The 13,066-nt window shown below is 41.1% G+C and overlaps 1 protein-coding gene across 5 annotated transcripts in view; it reads right to left on the reverse strand.

The window, feature by feature from the left end:
- The window catches only part of LOC104049499 (alpha-ketoglutarate-dependent dioxygenase alkB homolog 3), a 121,635-nt gene that overhangs the window by 87,120 nt on the left and 21,449 nt on the right, over nucleotides 1-13,066 (reverse strand). The window contains exons 8-9 of one of the 5 annotated variants that reach the window (XM_064452309.1): nucleotides 7,561-7,659; nucleotides 1,064-7,029 (exon numbers count right to left, since the gene is read on the reverse strand). The exons of the other annotated variants lie outside the window; for them this stretch is intronic. Of the exons in view, the coding sequence (XP_064308379.1) occupies nucleotides 6,937-7,029; nucleotides 7,561-7,659 (192 nt within the window). The 3' untranslated portion in view covers nucleotides 1,064-6,936. Of the gene's footprint in view, nucleotides 1-1,063; nucleotides 7,030-7,560; nucleotides 7,660-13,066 lie in introns of those variants that run through there. 5 annotated transcript variants of the gene reach the window in all.

Genomic DNA, 13,066 nt, shown 5'->3' on the forward strand with positions numbered 1-13,066 from the left:
TTTCTGAAGGATTTCATCTTCCACTTTCTTCTGCAGCTAAAAACACTGCAGAGCATCCAAGTATTTCAGCAGAATAAATGTCCTTTTTTCCCCTCTTTTTAAGCCTATTTGTAAGTAATCAAGAAAGAAATAAACTGCAGTCTAGAGATTAAAACAGAAGTTTCTTGACAGTGAACTATCAGACTTCAAGTAACCAAATTCTGCAGACTATTTTTCACTCGGTCTCTAAACCTTTTCAGGGTCTTTAGACAAAAATTACTACATCAATAAATAGGTGAGTGACAGTGGTTCCAGCGACCAAAGCCCTGCCTTGAAGAGGGAATCCAATGTAGTGCTAGTGCTGGCAAGCAGAAAGAAAAAAAAGCATAACCCCTTCCCTGTCAGATGAAAGCCCGTAGCACCCAAAGCTGAAGAATGATCTTTGTAACACCAGGAAGAAGCTTTTCTAAGATAAAATTGAGCCACTTTGGTCTCTGCAATGGAAGTGAAGTCGGGAGTTAACTGATGAGGCAACAAAAGGAAAGGCAGACCAGTGCAAAATACAGAGCAGTCACAGAGAAACAGCCAACACTCAGGCTGTTTTATTCTATCTGCTGCAGCACCAAGATGCTGTGTCTTGTGTCCGGTACATAGTGCCTCACTCAATTGCTTTCCTTACCCTAAGGCCTGGGAGGATTTCTTCATGCTGGCTTGTCAGCCTGTTCCGGGAAATGAATCTCTTCTCTGGTGCACACTGTGAAGGCTTCATCGCTGCTGGGGAAGCACAGATATTGGCAAATGTTGCCTTACGCACAAAAACTTTCCTACTGACATGCCCACCACCTCCCCTCCCCTGTGCTGGGCTGGGCAGGCGGGTACCGCTGCTGCATCCTGGCCCTGAACCCAGGGAGCCTGCAGCTACCCACTGCTTCCTGACAGAAAACACCACCACCAGGCAATTTTAAATCCCTCTTCCATCACTCCCACTTGCTTTTCCCAAATAATCAAGGAGCATGCATCTTGTGGCCCGCCTCCTTTCCTAGCCTCCCCCCATCCCACCCATCCCAGCTATTTCAAGCTAAAGGCACGCCATGCTGGTCAGGCAGGCCGTCTCCTCCTGGGCACAGTGCAGAAACCTGGCACAGATCAGCCTCCAGAAAGCAGAATGGAGGGAAGGGGGGAAACTGGGAACTGTGTAAGCTCTGCAGCCTAAGAAATCATGCACTGAACTGGGATTGCAGGTTGTATGTCTAGGCCAGTATGCCCTCTGGCAAGTCATGCCTCTGTTTGCTCCTGCTTCATCTTCTGTCCTCTGAATCATAAACTCTTCAGGGCAAGAAGTCCTCCCTCATGACGACGAGGACCCAATGGCCAGCAACGAGTCACAGCTATGACTCCCCCATCCATGCAACACTGGGGCTCTTTCTAGCCTATGGCTTCTGCCAAGTGGCCTGTTTTCTGCTCTTTGCTGCTTTAAGGGATCATGGTCAGCTAGCTTACCTCCCTGGGTCAGCCACTGCAGGGTTGCATGACAGCCTGCCCTGGTGCAAAGGCATCACTGGAAACACACACCTGGGGCAGAGGACTGGCAAAGGTAACTCAGAGATCAGCTGTAATGTGTACCCACTCTTCAGTGTGGGGTCTATGTGGTATCTCCACCATGGAACTAGAGAGAGAGTAAACACCACCCTCACGTGAACAGCAAAGCAGCTGCACATGCAGCTATAGGCAGAAACAACTTCTGGCTGAGCATCATTCTGGATCCAGTGAGCACCGTCAGTCTGGATGATCCCCTGTGATGTGAAGGCTCTGCTCTAAGTCTGGCTCAGCCAGCAAAACCTCCTGAGTGATCAGAACATTGGGGAGTCTAAACCAAATGATGGAGGCCATGTGATAGACCTCCTTGCTCCTTATTCTGATTAAAATTCTTCAACATGGTCCCCACTTTCTTTACTTAAAACAAGGCCTCCTAGCTCTGCCGAGACACACTTCCCAGCGTGAGCAGCCAAAGAACTGCCAGCTAACCTCTTCTTCAAGGGAGCTTGTAATAACTCCACAAAGCTGTATCAAACATTACACAGAAGAATGAGGTAAATGAAACATGGCAACAGGGAGAAAACACACATCTGTCATCTTGCCGAGTGGGCCCTCTGGGAAGGACCAGCACTCTTACAGCCAACTGCTGCTGAGCCCCTCTATAACCCTTACAAGTCACCCTCAAGAGGAGATGATACCTGCAGGATCTCAGCAGAAGTTAGGTGCAAGGGAGGGCAGGCCAGTGAGCTCCAATTTAAACAAATGGCCCAGGTTGCTATGGAAACCTCAAGGATGGAAAAGAAGCATTTTGAAAACAAAACATAGTGAGGCAGATTTCATATCCGCTCTGAAAAGCGACCGGAAAAGGCAAAGTGGGCGTTAAATGCTTTTTAGCTAAGTCAATAGTAGCAGCACTTGAGGAGGAGGCATTACGGATTTGCAGCACCCATCATACTTCTTCTAACCCAAACCCCAGGAGAAGAGTCTTCTGTACTTTGCCAATACTATGGTACAAAAATTCTGGTTTCTTAACCCCTTCTTGGCACCCCATCTCCTTCTGCATTACTATTGTAGCTATAAATTACTATATGTAGCTATACTAAGCCCATCAGTCATGACAAGTGGAAAATGTACAGCTAGAATTAATCTGACACAGGACGAATAAAATTATCTACAGCTTTAAAGCTAACCAAAGCTGAAAGCCCTGAAGAGGTTCCCACCTCACCCCCCAAAAAAGAAAGAAATATAGCAGAAAAGTGACGGAACTTTGCTATTTGTTTTAAATGGCATGTGCTCAGATCAGCCTGGTGTGTCCCAACAGTGTAGTATTCAACCAGACATACTCTAATCTCATCAAGAGTTTGTACTTAAATATTCAAGTATTTTGGATTAAATTATTATTGCAAGTAGCATGGAAACAGAGCAGTTCCTGACACCAGTATGGTTAATTAATAATCTTATTATTTATATAGGTGTTAAATAAACTTATGGTTACATATTGTTGATGGAACGAGTCGCTCCTTTTTCAGAACAGCTGCACCCTGCGTGTTCCTTCAGGGTGGCAGGCCACCATCCATCCTTACCTAAGACAGCTTCCATTCATCTGCTGCTTATCATCAAGCCTGAGGGTCATTATATTTCGGAAAAGGTGACAGCTATTTTGGAAAAGTGAATCTTAACTGGGGTAACTACTAGACTCAACCTGTTTGAAAGCCACAGACAATGAACTGTTTTGAGGAATGCAGTTTTTCAGCTTTTCCTGGAAGAGACACAAATACTCTGATGAAAAATAGTATTTCAGAATGAAGAAACAGGAAAAAAGTAAACCTACAGTTTATGTCTTCTATGTTAAAAAAAATATTGTCACACTGCAGCAGGGAGCATATGAGAGGTAACTAGAGATAAATATGAACAAATGACAATGGGAGTGAGAGGGTGAAAGGAAAAGGCTACAAGAGGCAGTTTGGAGACACAGGGAGAATACATGGAATATGGAAAATAAAATTCAGAAGTGCTCTGTGCGCAAAGCAGCTCTTAGCATCTGCTCCACTACCTCATACGGATGGACTACTCCATGCTTAGGTTGGCGAGTCTGGTGATAACAGCAAAGACAAAACCCCCAGGCAACCTGCCCCTTGCCTCAAATCCTTTGTGTGTGTATAAACCTTTGGTTTCAGAGAAACAATATATTTTACTTCAATGTCGTGAATTCTGAGTTTAAACCTTTTTTCAAAAGGCTTTTGGCTGGGAATATTGTACTGTCAAAACAGACCTGAGAAGGAACAAAGCTTTATAACTGGGAAATAAATCTTTTGGGTAGCATTTTTAGAAATATTATTTTCAAATCCATACAACTAGGAGAAAGGTTCCTCCAGCTATCTTTAAGTTAAAGAATGGAACCTAACTATCTTTTTTCCATTCTAAATATGATACCCTCTGCACTTGACTCCAACACCAGAAACAGCTGAATATTAGCACTAAAAAATTTTCAAGTTGCCCTGGTCTCTAATGAAAAATCTTTAGGTGCCACAAGAACAACACCAGGCTCAAGACTTCTTAAATCTCACTTTTGCGCAGATGTATCTTGAGAACCCTAAGAGTGGTTGCAGCATTCAGGAACAAATTTCTACCTACAGGAAAAAAGTCCCTGCAGAAAGCTCTTCTGAGGAGATGTGGGCTGGAATCTCCTCCACTCTAAGCCATTTCCTGCTGTCCTGGCAGGCAGGAGGTTGCAATCCGCTGCCACCTGGCTAGGTGATTTTTTTGGGAGGAGGTGGCTGGAGGAAGGAAGGACCCACAAGTTCCCAGCTGACAAAGAAATTTGACCTCCATGCCAACTGTTCCCCTTGCAGCCAGGGCACTCAGGACTGGGGGAGGAACGATGCCACATGCCTTCTCTCCATGTCCACCAGATTTGGATATATGCAGGAGTACAGTCGACACATGAGAATAAGCAGAACGTAGTAGACACCAGCAACAAAAGGGTATCTCCCCAAGAGAGCTCCATGGGATGCAGCATTTCTCTTATAAATCATTTTATTGCTGGGGAGGAAACCTCAGTCTTCTCCCAGATCAAAGCAATTAAAGAAACTAAAACACAATTTGCTAACATTATAAATTGAAACCAAGGAAGTAAGTCAAAAACTGTTCTTCTGCAACAGTATCCATCTCTAGGGCCCTATCATCAGTTACATGCCACAGCTTCACTGAATTCAAATGAGTTGCAATTTCCACAGGCTGAGGTTTGAGAGTTTAGAAGTTTCCCTCTAATCCCCATTTCCTACTCTCTTTTGCAACATGACTGTTCTTAACACAGTGTAAATAAATGTAGGTTGTACGACCTGATAAAGGCTAAACTGTTGCCTTGTCAGAATAACTGGAAAAATTAGCACAGCTCCTTCATTAGGAAAACCACGCTGTCATGACTGCCAAACCTGGGCATGCATACAGGGGTGTGCACAAAGCCCCAGTTACCCAAAGAAAGTAAACATGAAAGTTAGCATCTGCCTCCTTCGACACTAGTTCTCAGAGGATACATCACATACCCCAAATCTTAGATTCAAATGCAAGGAATTAACATTAAATATACTCCAAAAACACGTTTGCATGCAAACTGGGATGAAAATGAAGACATTACTAGATAACAAAGTAGTTTTCTAATAACATTTATTCATTTTAGAAGAATAAACTATTTCAAAAGCTGTATGGTGCTTTAGGTAGAGAAACGGCTTCTAGAGTTGTTTGATACACAAAGAAAATTATTCTGCCCAATTTCACAGCATGGGGATTGAAATGGCTCAACAGTCTGTCCTTTAGGTCATCAATAGCATTAAAAAATAGGCATAATTGAGTATTATTAACTTGACAGCACTCATCAAATAGAAATTTTAAACTACAGCAAATGCTGGCTAAGACGAGAGAGACATTTTCTAAACACCGACTTACTCTTGCACTGAAGAGGGACACTAGCTTGCTTAACAACATTAATGTGTTACAAAGCAGAGTATTTACCCTTGCTTAGATCCTAGTTCAGGCAGAAAGTGAAGACATACCAAACCTACGTTTTGATCCAGTACAGTGGATGCCATTTAGCTGCAGTGAGAACTTAACCCCATAGGCAGCATACCTGACTTAACATCCAGACAGCAGTCATCAGCTCGCTGGTTCCTACCAACAGCTGAGACGGACCTAGGGCAGGCAAACTTGAAGAATTCCAGAAAGTCAGCCTAGAATCAGGTCTGAGTTGCTGACTGCCCCTCTGTAACAGCAGAGGTTCAAGAGATAACCCTGCAAGTAATATTCTTTAATGCAATATGCATTGACCTAGGAGCAGTAGCACCAGAGCCAGTGCTGCATCTGGTGCTACCACACTCTACTTAGTGCAGCTTTGCAACTGACTTACAGTGTCATTATAATAATTTGGGTCAAAATCATTGGACCAGTTCTTCTGGGTATTAAATTTGGAAGCATAAGCCTGATTATTTTAGAGATACTGACATTTCCTGCCCCTCCTGAAATCACTGGAAGCCACAATTTAGCTGTGCTAAAAAGAAACACAAAAAAAGAAACTAAAAATTAATTAGCAAATTCTGAAAGTAATGTTTCTCTTTTCCTGCCTATGATACAGAGGCTACAGTTTTCAGCCAGCAGGTATGGAAGACTATTAATACTCAAGCAATGGGCAGCTTTGACCTGGCTGATAAGGCTTGTGGCTAAGGTGTCTCTGCTGCTTGCCTTTGTCTGTCTTGTCTATATGGATAAACAGTTAGGATAAAGTCTGACCACACAGTGCACAGCAGAAGGGAGCCTTGAACCTCTGTTCTATCAGACACTAGTATAATTCAAGTAGTTATACAAATAATGAAGCTGATTGCTTCACTGGAAAAGACTTTGCAACCTACAAATGAAAAGCAACGTGCTACCCCTTGGTGAAGTGAGTAATACTCAAGAGATTGTCATGAAGTGCAGCTTTCTCATTTCTGTGCACACAGCACACATACAGCTGGCTTTACATTAAAGAATCCTGTCTTGTTGTTACTTAGAACACAGATCACTACTTGAGGGGAAAGGGGAGACAAGAGAAGGTGCAAAATACCTGCTCACCAAATCTTTCTGCTCCAGTCAGTACCTCTTGGATCCTTCATGTGCTTTGTGTTCTTTTAAGAACAACCATTGTTTTTTTCACAGACTTAAAGCCTGTGTTTTAGTATCATCCAATAGCATATAATTTCTGAAAACAAAACAGCACTGTCCACATAACACAGGGAGCTTCTGATTGTCAAAGATCTTCGTAACATCAGTTCTTTTCCCCACCAGACATTTCACAGAACTCTGCTCCTTTAAGGCTTCCTTTATATCTGTAGCAAACTGAAGCTCTGGATCTGCTGTGGGTTTACATCCAATAACCCTCAAAGTGCCTCTTCACTTCCAAACTCCATCAGGTTCTGGATAAATGATCCTAAAGGTCAAGTTTATCCGTGCATCTCTAGAATGATATTCCTTAGGCACTCGATGCTGTAAGTGGCATTAGGAAAAAAAAAAAAAAACCCAAAGGCATGAGCTTGTGTATTTAAAATACAGGTAATTGAACGATGTAAAAAAGGAATTCATTTCCTGTGATGCCTTTTTGTTAACATTTCTAAACATTCAGCTAAGGCAATAAATTCATGTCCTGACTGCTCAGGGCCACTGAGAACAAAAGGTCTTTGTAGATTACTGCAGACTTCTTAAATTAAGTTGCAACTTTTTTATATTCCAAGTTCCTAAATTGATTTTGTTCTTTCAGCTGCAGGCTGAAACCTTCATTGCTGAACTTTAATGCTCGAGCATCTGAGATGATGCTAATACCATCACTTAGCAGTTGAAAGAAAACCCATTGTTTCTGTGGGTGCTTTGAAATTCTGAGGCAGAAAGCAATATTAACATGCTGGGAAACAATTGTGTCATTGGAAGCAGAACGTCCCATACCTTTATGGGAGTGCCTTGTGCATATTTAGAAAATGGCATTGTAAGTAAAGGACGTAAATGGTGTCACGGAGTTCTTACCTGCCAATCCTCCTGGGTAGCTCCTTCCATTACCAGCAGAGTCCCATGATCAAGTGGGATTCTTAGTCTTTCTACATAAGTATAGTCTCCATTCTCTTCCTAAACAGAAACATTAGACACTGAAGAAGCAGGCATGTGTATTTGGTAGAATGCCAGTCCTCTATAGCGGAGCTTAAAAAGCTTGGAGGGGAGAGGAGGAAAGGAAGGTCTTACAAGATCAAGAAGTCTAACTAAACTTCTAGTTACCGTATTTCATAAAGAGTTCAGGAGCCAAGCATTTTTTAAGGATGAAAGAAACCATTGTATGTCACTGCCTGTACAACACAGGTAAAGTTCAACAAGCAGCTCCTATATCTAGTGCAAAATTTTGGAGGCTGCAAACCTTTTGGAAACATCCACTCTTGAAATAAACAGTGCTGTGAGGACACATTCTGCAATAGCCACCCTGATTCCAACAGTTGAACACTTCATCAAAAATACACATCTTCCTTCTATTCTGAATTTGTCTTGTTTTGGACATTACATGTTGGCATAGTATTATCTGCTAGATGACGAACTTTTCCTATCCAAAAACCCCCTCCTTTTCCTATAGTTCCCTGTAAAAAACGTTGTCTTAAACTTTATCATCATTAAGCAAAACAGACTGCTGAATTAGAAGACAAATAATTTGCAAACTTTTGTTAAGCCTTCAGATTATGTACAACTTTTCTAAAGCACAAATACAGCAACCAGGCATAGTAACACTGCAGTACTAGTCTCACACATGCCACATCAGTGGGAATAGCAATTCTCTATCGCTTTGCACTATCCCTTCTGATTTTAAATCAGACTAATACACTGCTAAGTCAAATTGCTCAATGAAGTCTATTATGCCGACACAGTTCCCTTTGTTAGTCACAACAGTAACCTCCTCATGAAATCCTTCTATGTCTGACATGAACTATCTTCCAGAATGCCAGATGGGCAGGTACGTACTCCTTTAATGTTTTCCGATTTTAGCCTTCAACAGCTGCAGAAAAAATTGCTGCGAACCTTGAACAACTTCCCTTTAACATCTTGCCTACTTAACAATGGCACTTTGATTATTTCATTAATATTAAAATGTGAATAGGAAAACCAGGATTTCCCCCAAATACACAATGGCAGTATGTATTTTGCCCTTTATAGATATCTATTGCCAACTTTGCAAGCTGTCTAGGAAGAGTGGAAAGCAATTCTCTGAAATGAGGAATTCAGGGAAGTTTTAGTTAGGAAATCACCTGCAAAATACAGGGGTTATTTCAGAGAGAGGGGGAGTTAGAGGAATATTTTAATTAATGTTGAAAGGGAGGAGACTCAAGAAGTCTTTTATTTTTAAGTTACAGAAAGCCGTAGATAACTTGAAACTGTAAAGTGGATAATAAATGTCCTCCACTGAAAAAAACAAAGAGTATGCCAGGTTCTCGTTCTTTACATTGTAGAAGTACAGGGTTAACCTTGTTCTGACTACACTGCACACAGCAAGCAGATAGCCTGAATGCATATTTGTTATTGTACCACTGCCTCCAGAAGCACAGATACTGGCTTTTTTTCCAAAGAGATCACCAAATCAGTTTTTTGTTCTTGAAAGAGAAGCCAGAAATACACAGTTGCTACAAAGAGATGAGGAAAAAAAAATTAGCTAGGTCTGAGTTTCTAAAGCATGATGGTGTTCCTGTAAGAGACCACACATCTTAGACAGCTGCTGAACAAATGCTTCAGATTTTTTGTTTTGAATTAGTTAGGCAGCATCTTCTCTTCCGATTTCTTAAAATGGTTGATGGACCCCTAAAATCACACTTGCTTAGTGTTTAGGAGGAGGCAATGCTCAATTATTTCAGGGCCAGATGAAGGCAGCAACTACTCCAGACTCAACAAAGCCTGTTATTATCAGAGTGGCATTTGTCACATTTGTCATGTAAAATGAAACTGTACTTTGGGGGGGGGGGGAAGATATGAGAGGTCACAACTTACATCACTTGTAAGACTAGCCGATCACAAAGAAGGTGGAAACAGTACAGAACATCTGAGACTTGGAAAATGGAATTATGACAGTAAGTTTTAACCCAGCTTGAGGCACAGGAATAGTTACCTGGTACTGACAAAAGTCCCACATTTCCGAAACAGAAGCAAATGTTACAAGACCTCCAGGCTTCAGCTGTATGTTGAGTTATTCAGGAAAACTAACAGGGCTCTGTACAGACTTGACAGTTAGAAGAAAACATTAACAGGTCATGAAAAGGCAGAGGTAGTCTTCCGAGATCCATTAAAAAGACCCAACAGCTCTCATCCAACACATTCTACTGCATTTACAAAACTTTATATTTTCAAAAATCTTAACTTCTTTGCAGCTTAATTCTGCAGTAGCCCAACTTGCCATATGCTTGTCTTTTAAAAGTTCATGGCTTGCCAAAAAGCTCAAAATAATGAGGTAAAATTATGTCCTGGACTTAAAATGCAGTCCAATTTACAAAAGAACAACTGGGACAGGGGGAGGGAGGGCGGTATTAAAAAACACAGATTAAAAGATGACTGCAAATCCTCTAAAATGCAAAAGAGCTTGGTTGGGATCAAATAAATTCTCAATAATAAAAAGCATCGCATGATATAATTGACTATATATTTGCGCCTTTGCCACTTCCTGTTCATGTCTGGGACTAGAAGTCGCAGTGTGACAGAACAAGGCTATTCAATACCGTGTCAGCACTAGCTGGCAATTCTGGATTTGTGCATTTCTTGGGGATACCTAAGGGCCTGAGGCTGTGCCAGTGGTTAATTAAGCTCACTAAACTTCTGGAATCAAGGAGTGCTAAAGGCACTCAGAATCACCTGTAATATATATTCTTTTTAAGGAAAATGCAAAACATATTTTTAAGATTCTAGAATTATTAGCCATTTATCTTGTTCTATTAAAAGCAAGGTATAATGCCAAGAACATTTTCTTAAACTTCAGAGGAAACAAGGAAAAAAATTCAAAAATAGGTATTATAAACACAACTACTGATGAAAAGCAGAGAAATACCATTGCATGGCTGTTTTCTATTTCACAGGATTACATCACTTCACTTTGTGGATGGACAACAATGGACTTATTTTTCTCTCTTGCTCATCTTCATTAAAAAGGAATTCTTCTAAGAGAAATGATTTAGGAGATAACATCCTTTTGGCTTAGAAAAGTCAGTACGTAAAAGCAGAAGTTACTTCCTGTTGTAAATGGGAAGTATCTGAGCATAGTTTTCCTTAGAGAAAGAAATTTTTATGACAATTGGTTTTGCAGAGCCAGTGAAGTTAGCCAAAAAGTTTCCACTGTCTTACATGTCAGTACTAACACTGTCTACCAAATCTCATTTCAGAACTTTTATCCCTAGAGCTGGTGTTAGATATACAGAAAACGCAGTTAAGTTTCACAGGTCAAGAAGTTTATGAAGAAAATTTATTCTTGACTTCTAAGGAGGAAAAGACTTTTTTAAAATACTGATAACAAACATGGAAAGAAATGCATCCAATAAATTTTATTTGGTCACTTCCTAACTCTATATATTTCTTACAAAACCAGCTGCTTCCAAAAACAGGTCTAATAAAGCAACTGTTCTGCATCCATTAGAATTTTCATAATCTTGAGTTGCACATTTAATACAATCCAAGCTTTACACTGTTGAAGTACACTGGCTAACACTTTTTTTTATCCTTAATTCAAGTAATTACAGTTAATAAGTGAGGAAAGCTCAGCAGGAGTTGATGAGAAGCTGTGAATATAAAATTTGTACGTGTTCCAGGACTCCATCAAGGTTTTTTTTTCTTAAAATGGTATAAAAATCAAAAGAATCAAAAAGAAAAAGAAAAAATCTAGTATAAATCTATACAAATCACCTAAATTTGTTTCTTAAGTCTCAGGCAAGTTTATTGGGACAGTAGTAGGAAATGGGTTCTGGATAGTGTGGAAGCACCTTCCATTGTAAGGAAAAGTAAATGGAAGCATCCCGTAGAAGAACGTATACATAATAATGCAGTTATACATGCAAATGATGCAAAATTATTTTCAAAGGCAGAAGTCTGCAGCCCTCATGAAGAGTGCTGGCTACTAGTCTTCTGCTTTACCTATCTACCTATTATCAAGAGAATGATCCTTACAAAACTTCTAAGACTTCCATCTTGCTTGTATCCCTCTTGTCCAGTTTACTCCTCTACCACCAGGAGTGGTGGTAGAGGAGTAAACTCCCTGCCTCCTCCAACAACAAAGTGGTCTCATCTATCAATACTTCTGTGCTTTTACCTGTTTATTCTCACTGCCTCTGACGAAATCCTCACTGCAGCTCTTTTCTTTACAGATTCAGTAAGAATTAATATCAGTCATATTGCCCTTTCCTCACGTAATCCACTTGACCACCTACACAGGACTGTCTTAAAACTCCCTCAGTTTTTCTGCAGCTGACCTAGCAGACTGCAAGTGAGGTAGCTCTAAAGCACTCCTCTCTGCTTGTCTATAAGCTGCTCAAGTCCTGCCAATACTGGTGGACAACATCTCCTCCTCTGCAGCCACTGCTGTCTGCGAGGAGTCTTCAAACCAATCTAAAAGTTCAGTCTCCCTCATCCTGATCCAAGCCTCAGCTTCTGCTGTGCTCCCTATATTCCCACATTCTTCTCCAGTTAGGCCTGTTAGGACATGAAGGGTTATTTTTCTGCTGTTTCCAAAAGTACTAGGAGATCTTTAACTTATACTAGAAAAGCTACCCAAGGACAGAAGAAAAGGACTGTGTTTTAGTGTTTCATATGAAGGACAGACCCATCTGAAAGCTGATTCTGAGAACACCACAAACATCCTGCTATTATCTAACACACACACGAAGCTCACTCCCTTCCCCAGCACCCATCAGGCTCTTTGGTTACAGATGGAAGAACAGCAACCTGACAGCTGGCTTTCTAACTCCTTCCACAATTCACATGGCAGTTTACTGGACACCTGTACCCAGCTGGTACTTACGGCACCCAGACGTCTGCTACAGAGCAGCTCCCAGTAGGACTCAGTGGGACATTAAATAGCACCCTTCACCCTTGACCTAACATTTCACACCCAGCTTCCAGAAAGACCTGTATCAGATAACCTGGCATTGTCTCACTGAGCTGAACCATGATAAGCAATAGTAAAAATGGTAGAGAAACTGTATGAGAAAGACCCATCTAACACAGTGAAATAAATTCCTCTAGGGTAGGACAGTTAAGTCATGTATGAGTGGGACAGGGGCCTTGAGGCTGTGTCAAGAACAGGAGGTGGTCACGGTAGTGCAGAGGTGAGAGGTATAATGTGGGCAAGCACAAGAGGACTTGTTGCTAAACCAATAGATTGTGTGTGAATTGTGTATGAATCACAGCTCTAGAACAAAGCATTAGCCTCTTGGTTTCAGTGTAGGCAGGAGCTACAATGATGTGGCGGAACAAGGAGGCAAGAAAAAGTTTAAGTAATTTACTGGAACTAGAAGTAGAAAATAAA

This window comes from Phalacrocorax carbo, chromosome 5 (genome assembly GCF_963921805.1).
Source record: "Phalacrocorax carbo chromosome 5, bPhaCar2.1, whole genome shotgun sequence".
Taxonomy (NCBI): domain Eukaryota; kingdom Metazoa; phylum Chordata; class Aves; order Suliformes; family Phalacrocoracidae; genus Phalacrocorax; species Phalacrocorax carbo.